The following is a 14583-nucleotide window of genomic DNA, read 5'->3' as shown; positions in this document are numbered from 1 at the left end:
GGATCATTCACCTCGGATTTGTCCTGGATGTGCAGAGCTGGGAGATGCTTTGGGGCTGAGAGATTTCCTGTGCCATCTTCCATGAACATGAAGAGAGGTGGATTAAAAGTGCCTGCAGAGCTCTGATGTGCAGCCTGTGGCTCCCTGCTCCCACTGCTGCTCCGCTCAAGGAGTTTCTCAGCCCCAGAGCAGGAGAAAAAGGCAGAAAATCATGGAATCCTGGGGTTGTTGAGGCTGGCAAAGGCCTTTAGCATCATCAAGTCCAAACATCAACCACCACCATGGTCACATCAACCCATGACCTCAAGTGCCATGTATTTATCCATACATATTTATCCATCCATATTTATCCATGGATTATCCATATACATTTATCCATATATTTATCTGTGTATTTACCCATGTATTTACCCATGTATTTTATGAACACTCAAGTACCATATCCATGTATTTTATGAGCACTTCCAGGATTGGTGACTCCACCACTGCCCTGGGCAGCTGTTCCAGCACTGGACCACCCTTCCCATGCTGGGCCAGGAGATGGATTCCGGAAATCCAGACTCCGAGGAGCAGGAGATTAAGGCAGCATTGGATTCCTTTATTCTCCCAGAAGGATAAAGGAGATTTATCCCCAGAAGAACCAGAGGTGATCACACTGAGGTCATCAGTGGGATTTCTTCCTTACTCCCACAAATACCCACTGGGGTGACAGAGTTCCCTACAAGGGCGGTGTTGGAAGGAGCTGCTGGAATGTTTTGCTGTTCATTGGGATCCACAGGATGTTTGGTGTCTCTCAGAGCTGTTCCAGGCTCTCCACAGACCCAAACACTTCTCACACTTCTCCTCAGAGTAGAGAGGTTTCCCAGAGTGCTGGTTTTTAATTTCAGATGCTGGGATAACGACACGGCTTCAGGAGGCAGGAGACTCATTGTGCTGTGCCTCAGTCCAGGCAGGGACAACCCCCAGCTAATAAAAACCTCTTTAAAGCACAAAAAGTCCCATTAAACTGATATTATAAAGGCTGCAAATTGAAGCAGGCCTCAATCAGAAAGCAGCAGAATTTAATTCCCTCCCCTTGCCCATTTGCATGATGATCTCCTTCCTAATTGCCCATCCACACTTTTCCCACAGAAGGGCTGTCCCGAGGCTGGAGATGGTTCCAGCTTTATGGAGCTTTGATCTTGATCTGGTTTTACTTTTTACAGAGCACAGAACCCGAGAGTGGCAACTGCTTTCCTCTTGTTCCTCCTGTGGCAGTGAACTGCTCTTCCCAAGGACGGCTGCAGGAATTCTCAGGCAGCATAACGTATGGAATGCCAGGCACGCTACAGAATTCCAGTGGGAGCGGCAGGAACTTCTGTTCTTTACTGGCAGGGCTGTGCCATGAAGGGGAGCTCAGAGATATCGGTCAGCTCAGGGAATGAGCCTGGCTCATGGCAAGGAAATTCGTTGTGCAGTTACTTTGGGCCCTTTCTCTCCTTCTCCCTCTCTTCCCAACACCATTTCCAGACCTCAGTATAATCCATGTTCCCACAGCCTGACCTTGCAGTTTTCCCAGTTTAGCAGCCCCAGCCACACTTGCAGCCTCTTTGTCTGGACTTTGTCTTGCTGAAATCTCCCTTTGTTGATCCTTTGCTGCCTCACCTTTTATCCAGCAATAACGTGCAGTGGGTGGAAGCTTCTCAGAATTCCCTCGCTGTTCCACTGGAAGCATTCCTGAGTGGAACCAGTTGCACTGCCCATCAGCACTTCCCTGCTTTTAGGGGTGGTTGAGGCATGAAGGATGCAACAAATGGAGTTGGCTCCAAGGGGATTAAATGCTCCCTGTGAGGCTGCTCAGAGAGCTGGAGCTGAGGAATCCGGGTGGGAATCACTGCGGGAAAAAGGAAGGAAAAGAGAGCAGAGGAACAGGGATGCAATTCCAACCTCTCCAAGGACTGGGATGGGCACATTCACCATCACCATTTAATCTAGACACGATTTCTTCTTTGCCTCTGGCTGCCACGAGCAGGATGAGCAGTTTAATTAGTTTAAATAGTGAATAGTTTAATTAGCTGGAAGAGACTGGATCAATAGCTGCTTAAACAAACAACTGGCTCCCTGTTTCCAAGCTTGGATGTAGTTTTGGAAGGTTCCTGGCAATTTGGCAGGGATTAGTGATGCTGAGAATGTGTGCTTTTTTGTGGGTTTGGGGCTTTTACTCCTGTTCACGTGGCTGCTTTTTCTTGTTGAGTGGAAAACAGGAGGGAAAGAGCAACCATGGAAGGAATTCCACTCTTGCTGCTTCAAGGGATGGATCAGGAAGGGAACAGGCTGCAGGGAATTTGGAGTGCAAACTGAGATCTCTCCGATATTTTAGGTTCAGTCAGTCCATCAGTGCTTGGTAGCTGTTTAGGCCACGTGCAAGGTGAATGATGGTGCACATCGCAGAGCTGCTGGTGGCTCCTTCCCCTGCCCGGCTGTCAGTCACCCTGCAGGGTGCTGGAGCAGCGTGCCAGAGGCCACGGATCCTATGGATCCCATGGATCCCAGGGGCGTGATCAGGAGCCTGAGCCTGCTGGCCACTCCTTGCTCTCTCTTATCCTGATTTTTCAGCTCTGCAGCAAATCCAGCTCGAGCTTTTCAACCCTTAGAAACCCAGGGAACTTTCATGTCTGCTCTCAGATCTGGGATTTAAATCCAGCCCTTATCAAAGCACCCCGTGACCAGGCAGGCCCTGAATCCCAGCAGGGATCTGATAAAGAGGGACCTGACATCCTAAAGAAACCCTTTGAAATCCTGCTGGGATTGATTTGTATCCATAATGGAGCCCAGAGCTCTCTGCCAGGGAGAGCTGAAGCTGCTCCTTTGCTTTATCATCCTCAGGCCCTTCCCAGCTTCGAGGGAAATTCAGTCCCTCTTCAAGCCCCAAAATCATGGAAAAGTTCCTTTGTATCCTTCTCTCCACAGCCCTTACGTGGATTAATCAGCTTTTCCGAGCTGATTAATGGTTTGACAGAAGAACTGCCTGGAGAGCAGCTGAATTCCCACAGCAAAATTCCTGACTGAGGGAAACGACCTTGGGTTCCTCCCCTTCCCGTAAAGCCTGGGAAATCTGGGAAAATCACAGCTCCAAAGGAGCTGCTCCCCTCGCCCCCAGATTCAAAGAGAAATGGAGAAACACTCGAGGAAGTTTTGAGATAAAACCACTGCAGATAAAATTGAAATGAGCCCTTCAGCCCTTTTTTTGTGTGGTATTTAGGATGCAAGGGAAAGAAGGGCTGGGTAATCCCTGGGATTAGGGAACAGCACGGCTGAGGTCCCAGATTTCGAGGCCAGGTAATGGCTGGAACAAAACATTAATAAGGACTTTGTCTTTAAAAGCAAAAGCTTTGAAAATTAGGAATAGAACAAAAACTCTCATTAATTCAGGACTATACAGAGCCTAAAGCCTCCTTAGGTTTTCAGCTCAAACCAACTTTCTTTTTCATGGGGGCATAAACAGATTTTTTCTGGCTTTTTAAAGCTGTTTCCTCTACTAAAATCCATTCAGCTGTCAATCCATCCTCCCTCAGAAGGTGTCAGGGCAATCTACCTTAAATTTAAAAAAAAGCCCAGGGAAGAAGATCTTATCTCCCAGATGGAGAATGGGACAGGAGGAATAATAAAAGTGAAAGTGATTCACCAGGACTGGTGATGAAAAAATCTGTGATGGAATCAAGATTAGGATCTTAATCTGCTCCTTTCTTTCCACCTTGCCCCAGATCCGGGGCAGCTCTTGCTGGGCTGGATCCAGGATCACTGAAAGCAAAGTGCCAAAGGCTTCCAGGAACTTCAAACTCAGCAAAAATCCCCCCAGCTCTGCCTGAAATAGGAATATTGGGTTTAAAATGGGCCTTTTGTTACAGGGCTGGAATTAGGGAGTCTCCTAGCAGGGACTGAAAACACATCTGAGGATCAGCAGAGGAAAAAGCAGCTTTTTCCTGCTGTCTGCAGGTCAGAGCTCTTTAAATTGGGGCTGTTAAATGTCCCTGGCCACAGGAGATTGGGGAAGCAGAGGTGAAGGGAAAAAATCCTCTTTATTCCCTGATTGATCCCTGAGCTTGGGCTGCTCCAAAATGCAGCCCCAGAAAAAGAAGAAGCAGAGAGAGGGAATTTGTGCCTGCAGGGAGGGGCCTAAAGCCTCCTTAGGTTTTCAGCTCAAAGCAACTTCTTTTTCATGGGGCCATAAACAGATTTTGAACTACCTTTTTCACCTTCCTTCCTTTGTTCATTTTTACCTTTCTACCTTTGTTGGTTTCTGTAGCAGCTTGGAAAAAACCAAACAGAGACCACTGTTTCTTCAGGCAGGATCTCTCTTTATTACACAAGCCCCAGTATTTCTGTGTTTCTATTTTGGGAAAGTTTTAAGAGAGTTTTGGGAATGGGCACAGGGAAAGACAAAACAGATACATGCCCACACTTGTCAGGGCAGACTTTCTGCCCCTTCTGGGCCACTGACTCAAACATGAAACCCCCCAGCTTTCTGGGAGGTGAAGGAAAAACAGTCACACCTGGTGCTTCTACCTGTAGTCATTTGCCTGCTCTGCATCTTTCCCAAGAGAGCAGAAGGCCCTTAGCAAAGGGAAGATCAATGTAACAAGTTGCTCTCCCACACAGGGCTCTCGTTAAGGCTGGAATGGCTGCTGCCAGCCTCTGCACTTTCTGCCTTTCCAACTTTCTACCTTTGTTCGTTTCTGCCTTTTTAACTTTCTACCTTTGTTTGGTTCTGACTCTCTACCTTTCTACATTTCTACCTTTGTTGCTTTCTACCTTTCTAAATTTCTAACTTGACATGTTTGTTTGTTTCTACCATTTGAACTTTCTATCTTTCCATCTTTCTTCATTTCTAACTTTCTACATTTCTACCTTTGTTCATTTCTATGTTTCTACCTTTCTACATTTGTTCATTTCTACCATTCTGACCTTCTGCCTTTCTACCTTTTTTGTTTCTACTTTTATGACTTTGTACCACCTTTCAAAGTTTTCTCTCTTTTTACCTTTGTTCATTTTTACCTTTGGTAGTTTCTTTTCTACATCTCTGACTTTCTATCTTTGTTTCTACTTTTCTGACTTTCTACATTTCTAACTCTCTACTTTTGCTTGTTTCTACCTTTCTACATTCCTACCATTTTTGTTGCTACCTTTCTCACTTTCTACCTTTGTTTGTTGCTAACTTTGTAGATTTGTCCCTTTCTGCCTTTGTTTGTAACTTTGAAACTTTATACCTTTGGTTTTCTCCCCATTTTTACTTTTCTAACTTTGTTTGTTTCTAACACTCTACATTTCTAACTTTGTGCCTTTCTAAATTTGTTTTTTACTTTCTAACTTTTACCTTTCTAACTTTGTTTCTAACCTTCTTGTTAGAGAAGTTCCCTCAGGCCCAGAGGGAAGCCAAAGCATTAGGTGTGAATTAAAACCTTTGGACAAGCTGACATCCATGAAGCCACACCAAAATGAAATAGAAATACAGATTTTTAACTTTTAGTAGAAATAGATGCTAAGTGCCTTAAACATGAAAAAGCTGTAGCAGAGATCTTAAACACAGCTCTTGCTGCAACAGTGTTACCTTTTCACAGAATTCTTTACTTTAGACAAAATCTAGATAGAATTACACTGTTCACATTTTTTAGATGGAGTGTTCACATAAACAATAAGAGCTGATAGGAACTGTATGTGCAGATCTGTGTAATACAGATGTAACACTTGTGTGAGGCTTACGAGTGTTAGAATTAGACCAGGATGGGTTAAGAAAAGAAAAACTAGAACCGTGTGTTAATCTTACTGGTCAATTAACAAATATAATCCACACTTCTGTAAGAAAAAATATAGTGTATGGAGCATATAGAAGAAGCTGGTTTTGCCTGCTGCTGCTGCTTGGCTTTATCATGTAACCCCATTCTGCCTTCGCGACAGCTGTGAGACTGTGAAATAAAGAACTCAGCAGAACAGCAGCCTCCTCTGCTCTTTCACCCTGGTCCGAGAAGGAAGGGTACCCTGTCAAAGGCTCAACACTTGCCTTTCTGACTTTGTTTCTAAATTTCTACCTTTCTAATTTTGTTTGTTTCTATTTTTTTGTTGTTTCTAACTTTGTTTGTTTTTAACTTTCTACCTTTAGAAATTTGTTTGTTTCTTGTATTTTCCCTCTTTGTTTGTTTCTAAATTTCTGCCGTTGTAACTTTGTTTCTAACTTTCTACTTTTTAAATTTCATTTGTTTTTAACTTTTTACCATTCCTCCCAGGGAGGGATGTGTGCAGAATACTAAAACCTGTTAAGTTCTTCACTTTTACATCTATAGGCAAATGCTACTGATTTAGATGTAAATTCATTTTGAAATGTGCCAGCCCTCTCTCTCTACTCTGTCGCATACAGCAATATAAGAAGCTGGGAATAGAGATCAGCAGGTTTTGAAAATAACAAGCTGGCGTTTTTCTATAGGAAGGAAAGAAGCAAGCGCCTGGCCCCAGGAGCCGAGACGCTCGGGCTGCAGGAGCTGCAGAGCGCCCAGAGCCGGCTTTTCCCTCTGCTGTCCCTGACCCCGGGCTGAGCTGGGCGGCACTGCTGCCGCCTGGTGGCGAGAGCGCGGCACTGCCGCCCCCGACACGGCGCCGCGGCGCTGCTGCCGCCCGGTGCCGGCTGAGCCGAGAGGGCGGCGGCCTCGGTGGCTGTCGAGCGTGGCAAGGGCAAGGAGCGGGAGCGAGCGGGGCGGCGTCTGTCAGCGGAGGGGAGGGGCGAAGGACGGTTCGGAGCGCCGAGGGACACGGCCGTGCGTGAGCGGGGCCACAGCTATGGAAAGGAGCGGGCGCCATGCGGGGCGGAGACCGCGACGAATGACAGCGCGGGGGGCGGCCTGGCGGGGCCGGTTTTGCCGGGCAGCAGAGGCGCGGTCGCAGCGCGACCCAGGCGGGGGGCACCGGGCAGGCACAGTCGGGAAAGAGCCGCCCGCGTGCCTCTTTCAAGGAGGCGGCTCGGAAAGGAAGGCGCAGTTCGGCGCTCTCGGGATGGCGTTAAGTGACGTTTTTATTAGAACCTGCCAGGACTTTGCAGAGGGTGGTTTACACTTCCGCCACACTCAAGATGGCGGACGCACTAGGCCCCTTTGAGAGGTGTCCCTGCCGATGCCTACCGCCGGTCGCGGAGCAGTCGCCCACCTCCGGTGCCGCTGACCCCACCAGCCGTGCCCTCGCACCGGGAAGCACCGTGGAAAATCGCGCGGAAAGCGCGGGGCCGGCGTCGGAGTCCGGGCTGGATTCAGGCAGCCGAAAAGACAGAAGACCTTGTGAGGAGCGGGGGGGCCTGAAGTGTACCACACTAAAGATGGCGGCTCGACCGGAAATGGCTTCTGCCAGCACCCAAGATGGCGACGAGGGGTGGAAGTTACATCACCGCCACACTAAAGATGGCGGCTCGACCGGAAGTGGCTTCTGCCAGCACCCAAGATGGCAGCGAAGGGCAGAAGTTACGTCACCACCACACTAAATATGGCGGTCGTTTACGCTGTTTTCTGACCTTCTCAATATGGCGGCAGGGAAAGCCCCCCAAGCTGCGTCTATTCGGATGCCTGAACACGACGTCGACGCCGACGCCAGCCCAGCGCTTGCATGCAATTTTCTGAGGTGTTTCCCGCTATGCGGACACCGACTGTGGGGTCAGCGGCGCCTGGGACAGGCGGGAGCATTCAGGCAGCCAAATAGACGGAGCGGGGTCCTTCCGGCCACCATCTTGAGAAGGTCGAAAAGCCACATTGGTGCGGTACCGGTGACTTCTGCCCTTCTTCGCCAGGAGCGGCAATGGCGGGGAGCCCGGGGAGCAGCGCTGCCGGGCCGGGGGCACCGGGGCGGGTGCTCCGGGCTCGGAGGTGAGCGGGGAACGGGGACAGCCCCGAGCGGAGGGTGGGGGCCGCGGGGGATGGGTGTCCCGGCCCAGGGATGGGTGTCCAGGCACAGGGATGGGTTCCTGGACTATCTAATAATATTATATAACGATCGTACAAGGAGATCTATATAAAAAATTCCTCCATTGTCATCCTTCTCCCAGCCCCGCTGTGTTTTCAGGATCTTGGGGGAAGAGTTTGGGTCTGGACAAGGCTCTCGGGCACAGGGTGGGATTCTTGGGGTGCAGGGCCAGGATTTGGACTCGATGCTCCCTGTGGGTCCCTTCCAGCCCAGGAAATGCTGCGATCCTGTGCCTCTGAGGGTGAAATAAAGAGGACCGGTGGGGTTTGTGCCCGCTGTGTTCACGGCCCCGCCAGCTCAGGGCGGGTTCAAGGCGCAGCTGCCCTGAGCCAGCGGGACCGGCCGGGGCTGCTCGCTCCCGGTGCTGCCGCCTTGTGGGGAGAGCCCGGCACTGCAGCCCGGACAGGCGCTGGACCACGGGATCAGCGTGGAACAGCAGCGCAGGGAGTGCTGAGGCGTCCCAGGGAAGGCTGAGGCGTCCCAGGGAATGCTGAGGCACCCCAGGGAATGCTGAGGCGTCCCCTGCCTGGGGCACTCAGCAGTAAATCCCTGATGTTGAGCAGAAAAAGGAAAGTTCTGGGTTAGTGGGAGGAGGTTTCTGGAATGGAGTTGGGACAGGTGCTGATCCACGCATGGAATCACGGGGTGGTTTGGCTTGGAAGGGACCACCAAGATCATTTACACTCTGTTTGTTGTCTGATTCCACAGCAAAGAACATCCAGAACTGCCACCTCACCCTCACGGACAGCAGGAATGTCTTCCATAGCTCTTGTTTCGGAATGGGAATGGCTGTTGGGAGCTCCGGCAGGACCAGGTGAGAACAGAAATGGGATCATTCCGGCTGCTGCTGGGGGTGGTTTTCTGCTTTCAGGCTGTTCTTCTCATTGATCCTTTCACAGCAGTGTTCTAGGGCACATTTGAGGGTAATTCCAGGAATTTCAAACCAGATAAAAACTGGTGGGGAAAAAATGTGAACCTGATCCATTTCTGGTAATTCCAAGCTTCTCCCACAACACCGTTCCAGGGGAAACCTGATAAAAGGGTAAAGATGCAGAGGAACAAGTGCTGTAAACCCCCCTGGTGCTCTGACAGAGCAAACCTTCCAGTACTCCCAGCAGATCTCTTGGAGAAAGTGTGGGATTGCAAGGTTTTCCAGGAAAGCAAAACAAGGGGGGAGATGAGGGAATAGGCTTCCAGTTCTTCCTTTAGCTGAAAGCCTGGGGGAATTGAGAGGGGCCACAAGAACTGTTTGTGTAGGAAAATGGGAGTTTGGGGGCTGAATCTGAGTTTCTCTCTGGGGCGTTTTTGAGGGAAAAGCTGAGGTGCTGTTTAAGGGAGAGAATGCACATTTTTGGGGTGGAAAAGGTTTAATCAATATTGTAGAGCAAGTAAAATGTTGGGGGTAAAAGTGGATGCAATCTGGAGGGGACAGAAGGAATATTTTGGAGGCAAAATGGGGAACTCAGTAGTGGACAGATGGGGAACATTTTGGAGGCAACACTTGACAGACTCTCTGGGGTGGAGAACGAAGACATTGAGGGAAAAATGAGGTGATGAGCAGTGGGCACGTAGGGAAGGTTGTGGGGGTAAATCTTGAGAGAAGCCCCGTGGTATTCAGGAAATCCTTGGAAGCAGGACTGAGGAATTCAGTGGTGGAAAAATAGGGGAATTTTGCGGGGGTAAAACTTTAAAAGATCTAAGAGTTGAGAGTGTGTGTTTTTAGGTAAAAAGGATGTCTTGTTGAAGTTGGATGTCTGGCATTTATGGATCACAGGGTGTTTTTCCAGAAAGTAGAAGATAAAGAAGACTCCCAAAGCCTCGGTAGCTGTGTTAAGAAATCCCTCCCAGGGAAGAAAGGTACCTAAATCTCCTAGAAGTAGGGACTAATTAGCATGGGAAGGGGAAAACCCACCCCCAGTGGGAGAGAGCACGCTGGGTAACGGAAGAGAAGGATGCCCTTAAGAAGAAGCAGGGAAGGTGAATTTCTCGGTTTGCTAAAATGTATCAAAAAGTTTGGAATCTGGGTCTGTGTGGAGGCCGGGATTTTCTTGGCCATATGCAGAGCCCAGCACTAGGAATAGAGTAATTCCAGGCTTTACAACGCCAAAAATGCAGTACCAGAGAGTTCTGTTATCCCGAGGACTTGGGGGATATTTGGCAAAAATTTCCGGGGGCCCAGGCTGGACCGAGCTTTTAACGCTCCCCGGATTCACGGGATCGGGGATTCCAGCGTGCCCTGCACGGGTTTTTTCAGGGAAGTCCCAAATCCGTGTGAGCGCGAAGCAGAATCCCCTGGGAGCTGTGAAGGCAACAGGATATTTCTTGGGAATTTTGAAGGATTGGGTGAGTCCTCCGTGTTAGGTTGGAATGAACGCAAATTGTCCGGGAGTTGCTGGTTTAGGGATGGCCGGGTCTGGGTTTGGATTTGTGGGCACCGAGTGTTCCTTGTGTCAGCTTTAGGTCTGGATTGGCGGGAATTGTCAGAGAAAAGAGAAGGGAATTGAAATGCAGAGCTCCATTCCTGGAGAAATGATCAGGATGGGAGAGGAAAGGCTGTGGAGCTGCTGGGAGCTCCTGGAGAACGAAAGGATCTGAGGTCTGGAGGCAAAAGGTGTGGAACAAAGCCTGAAAAGGGTGCGGGGTGGGGCGGGAGGGGGAGGAGGGCACTGCAGGGGGGGAAAGAGGGAAAGGATCCCTGCTCCGGGAATCCAGCAGGGACCAGGAGAGGATCATTTTCCATCCACTGCTCTCAGTGCAATCCTAATAAGGAAGGTTGAAGGAAAGTGATTAATTTGTTCTTAGGTTTGGAATGAAAGGTGCTCTTGCAGAGGGGAATATTCACCTGTTAAAATTCTGTTGGATACAGGAAAAGAGGGAGGAAGCAAGCAGCTGGGGAATGAACGGGTGGATTTTTGGTGGATACAGGGAAAGACACGGGAAGGGACTCTTAAGTAAAATACACCTCACGGATGCACCAGGAAAAGCCTCAACTGCCCTTTTTTTCCAAGCTCTAACATTCCAGAGGAGTAAGCAGTGGTCAGCCCATCACTTTCTGTATTCCTTGGATGCCCAGTGCTTTGTTGGGAAGAGATAATATTTGGAAATGAACAAATCCGGGGATGTAATTTCCTGATAGTAAAGCCCCAGAGACCCTGGTTTTGATATCCTTCCAGCACTCAAACACAACAGAGGGAATCCTGGTGGAGCTGGAAAACGCTGTCCCTCTGTCGGTGGAATTCCTGGGAAATGGAAAGCAGCAGAAGTAGCAAGAACAGAGTTGGAAGCAGGCTCCAGCCGGGTAAGGCAGACACCAAATCCTTTGGAATTAGAACTGGGCAGGGGTGGGGAGAATTAATTCTTACATTTGTAGCCCATGGATTCCTGAGCAGGATCCCGGCAGGGAAGACTGCAGGGATCAGACTGGGGACTGATCCCAGCTGGGGGCAGCGAGCCTTGGAATTGGCTGAAGGGAAGAAAGAAGGATCCTTTGAGCACAAGGATCAGCTGTCAAATGCGGAGATGGCATCAGACAATTCCTCGGGAGGGTTTAGTTCCTGGGCCAAATCGATCTCCTGCCTTGTGAAGGAGCTCAGAGATCTGGGAAGAGCCTAACCAACGCAGGGAATGGACTGGCAGATAAAACTGCCGGGGAACGGTGGGGAAAAGCATCGAACAGGGGGCCTCGTTTTGTACAGGAACGGTACAAAAAATTGTCCAAAAGAGCAGGAATGGAATGGGATTTTACATATTCCTCGGAGGCCACAATGCAGTGGGAAGGCTGAGAGAAAGAAACGAAGCCTAAAAAGGCAGATGAGCCAAATCTGCCCAAAGCCTCCAATGGCCACATTCCCTGGCATTGCTGAGGACTTCAGCCAAGCTCCAAGCAAAAGGTGAGCCCCTGATTTTGGTGCCAAGGGAAACTCCAAGTTAAGAATAATCCAAATATGAAGCACTTCTCACAAAACTCAGCTTTGCAAACCTTTATTTGGGCTAAAAAAGAAAAGATGGGAATGCCCTTGGCAGAAAAGCAGCTGCGAGGCACAGCAGGCTTCAAATGCCTGTCAGCAGGAGCTCCAGGAGAAACGGCTGCTGGCTGCGGGCATCCTGGGCTTTCCAGGCAGGTTTTGTAGCGGATTGCAAGGCAGTTTTCCTGCCTCTGGGGGGTGGCACCTGCATCCCACTGGAAAGGGAAAATGTGGAGAGAGCGGCAAGTGGGAAGACGGTTGCTGATGTGTGTCCTTGGATTGCAGTTCCTCCCAGTGGGTCTGTGCTGCTGGAAGTTTGAAGGAGATCAGTCTTGGAGTACGTGTGGGTTCACCTGTGGGGTTTGGGAGCGACGCTGGACATGAAATTCCAGGGATGTTCCCCTTGCTGGAGTGAGAAGCAGTGGAAGCACTTTGCTGTCTGCTTCTTCATCGCCTTCACCTCGGTCCCCTGGGGCTCCAGGTAATCCCCTCTCACCTTTGCTTTTCCAAGGGTCTCTAAATGAGGGCTTGAGCTTTGGTGCAGCTCCCTTTACAGGGAAGATCTGTTCCAGGAAAGGTCTCCTGGTCCGGACCGATGGCGTTGCAGGAAGAACAGGAAACCCCACAGCTCCTGTGGCTCCCTCATCTGATTTGCCTGCAGGCAGCAAGGATCATTCCCAAGTGTCATCCCCTGGCTCCGTGACTCGGGGAGGTTGTGTTCCCCCAAAGGCCAGGGGCCGCTTTGTTTTGCAGCTCACGAAAGTCCAGCTCGGTGGTGCTGGGTTTGGTTTTTGTGTGCAATGAAGGCACTAAAAAATTCCCCTCCTTCACTGGCACAGCCCTGGAGTGGGAGCAGATTCCCCTTATCCCAGAGTTATCCCGCTCCTGCCCTGGATCCCTGCGGTGCCGTGTGTTCTCCAAGCTCACAGCACTGCTGGCTCTAAACAAGAAAAACAATCCCTGTTCCTTCTCTTCTCCATCCTTGATGTTCCCAGGCCCTGCATCTCCCTGGCTATTCCCTGTGTGAGTCTTCATCTCCATCCCACCATATCCCGATCAAATAAGGGTCTGAGACGTGTTTAGCAGCAAATGCATTCTTGTAAAGAAAGCCAAGAGCAAAGAGCATCCAGATGCAGAGAAGTCTTTAGAAAAGCATTCCAGACGTGCAAATGAGGGATGTGTCTTCCTGCATCTCCTGTTGTTTTTCTCTGTCAGGTTTTGGAAGGGTTTCTCTCAGTGATTTCCTGCAGTCCAGGTGCATCCATTCTTTTGTCCAAATCCAGTGCCAGAGGATCGAACAACTGACGAGTGGGGTCTGGGATGAAAACGGTTCTCCTAAAATGAGGGAAACAATGCTAGAAGAGAAATGAGCATCCTTTTAATGCCTGGAATAAAAATGCTGGAAAAGGGCACTTTTTATTTGATATGGTGTCATTCTCCTTTTTTTTCCATGGATAAAACTCCACGGTGAGCAATCAGAGCAGAAATATGAAATGCAGGAGTCTTGGATTCCACAGTGGGATTAACTTCCCTTTTCTGCTGTCTTTCAGGACAGGAAAAACAACTGAACTCGCCCCACCTTTGGGACCAAGAGCTTTGGTGTTGGAGTAGCCAAAGCCAGCTAGGGCCCCCCTTGTCCTGCCCATGGTGTGGGTCAGGGACAGGCTCCTCTTCTCCTCTGTGCTGGGATGAACTGCCTAGGGAATGCTATTTCTGACAGGCCGGTCCTAGCCACGGCTACTGGAAATGGGCAGAGGTGAAGAGGCAAGTGCCAGAGTTCCTTGGGGATGATGGAATTGTGGTGTTTGGCTGTGCCCAGAGGGGCAGGTTGGGCATTTTTGTGTGTCTGAGGACCGGTTTGGGTGCTGGGGAGCCCGGGAGCCGAGCTCTCAGTGCATTCCCAGCTCTCCCGGGGGTGGGAGCTGGTGCAGGGCTGGGTGACAGCCTCTGGTCGGGCTCAGGGCAGGCCCTGGCCCCGGCACAGACACGCTGGGGTGGTTTGGGGACGCTTGGGGAGCAATGGCAGGAAAATGAGAGATGGTGCTGGGCGGAGCGATCGGCCTGCGCTCGTGTCAGCGCAGCCGTGCAGGGCACTGGGATCTGGGTAAAACACCAGCTCTCCTGGTGTTCAGGGATGCAAGGTCTGAGGGACTGGATTTACTTGGGCCTTTCCAGGACAGCAGGAAGAAGAGGAAATGTGGTGCCAGAGGTGTGTCCCATCAGGTTGCATTTCCCTCTTTCCCATTTCCATTTCCTCCTCAGTGCAGGAGCCCTGCAGCCCATGAGCACGGGGCCGGTGACAACTCCCTGTCTGTAGAGGGATTCCTTATGGAAAAAGGGCATATGATACCCCTGGAAAGATTGGACAACGCAGAGTTGCTGAGGAAAAGCCCCTGAACAGGCCCCTGACTGCAGGCAGCCCTGAGAGTCAAGGTATACAGCTGCCTGGCTCCCCCTCTGATCAGAAGCCATCTAGAGGGACTGGGCGTGAATCTTTGCAAAAGTAGATATAAGTTGGCATAGTTGAACAATAAGGGGAGAAGGATGCTTAATTGTATCGGTGTATGTGTCGTTTATGCGGCCAGCTCTCCGGACTCGGTCCCTAACACCTGTCCTCCTCCTGTCCCCCTGTGCCCCTTTTGCT

The 14583-nt window shown here is 50.1% G+C and overlaps 2 protein-coding genes across 11 annotated transcripts in view; both read left to right on the top strand.

The window, feature by feature from the left end:
• Positions 1 to 384: 384 nt before the first annotated feature.
• On the top strand, positions 385 to 13363 carry LOC116450451. Of its 10 annotated transcripts, none has more exons than XM_032122967.1 (6): positions 7523 to 7877; positions 8683 to 8788; positions 11148 to 11272; positions 11670 to 11864; positions 12235 to 12420; positions 12512 to 13363. In XM_032122967.1, the coding sequence occupies exons 1-4, from the start codon at positions 7538 to 7540 to the stop codon at positions 11774 to 11776; spliced, it is 678 nt and encodes a 225-aa protein (XP_031978858.1). In that variant the 5' UTR covers positions 7523 to 7537; the 3' UTR covers positions 11777 to 11864; positions 12235 to 12420; positions 12512 to 13363. The 10 variants fall into 10 exon arrangements, with proteins under 10 accessions (XP_031978864.1, XP_031978858.1, XP_031978860.1 ...); XM_032122969.1 differs by having other exon boundaries at positions 12225 to 12420; positions 13155 to 13363; XM_032122968.1 differs by having other exon boundaries at positions 12225 to 12420; positions 12935 to 13363.
• Positions 13364 to 13976: 613 nt separating this feature from the next.
• Positions 13977 to 14583, top strand: part of TBC1D2B (TBC1 domain family member 2B) — a 25506-nt gene continuing 24899 nt past the window's right edge. The window contains exon 1 of the mRNA XM_032123194.1: positions 13977 to 14148. Within this exon, the coding sequence (XP_031979085.1) occupies positions 13977 to 14148 (172 nt within the window). The remainder of the gene's footprint in view (positions 14149 to 14583) is intronic.

The sequence above is a fragment of the Corvus moneduloides genome, chromosome 13, assembly GCF_009650955.1.
Source record: "Corvus moneduloides isolate bCorMon1 chromosome 13, bCorMon1.pri, whole genome shotgun sequence".
NCBI lineage: Eukaryota > Metazoa > Chordata > Aves > Passeriformes > Corvidae > Corvus > Corvus moneduloides.
This window is presented reverse-complemented; position numbering and strand designations above follow the sequence as displayed.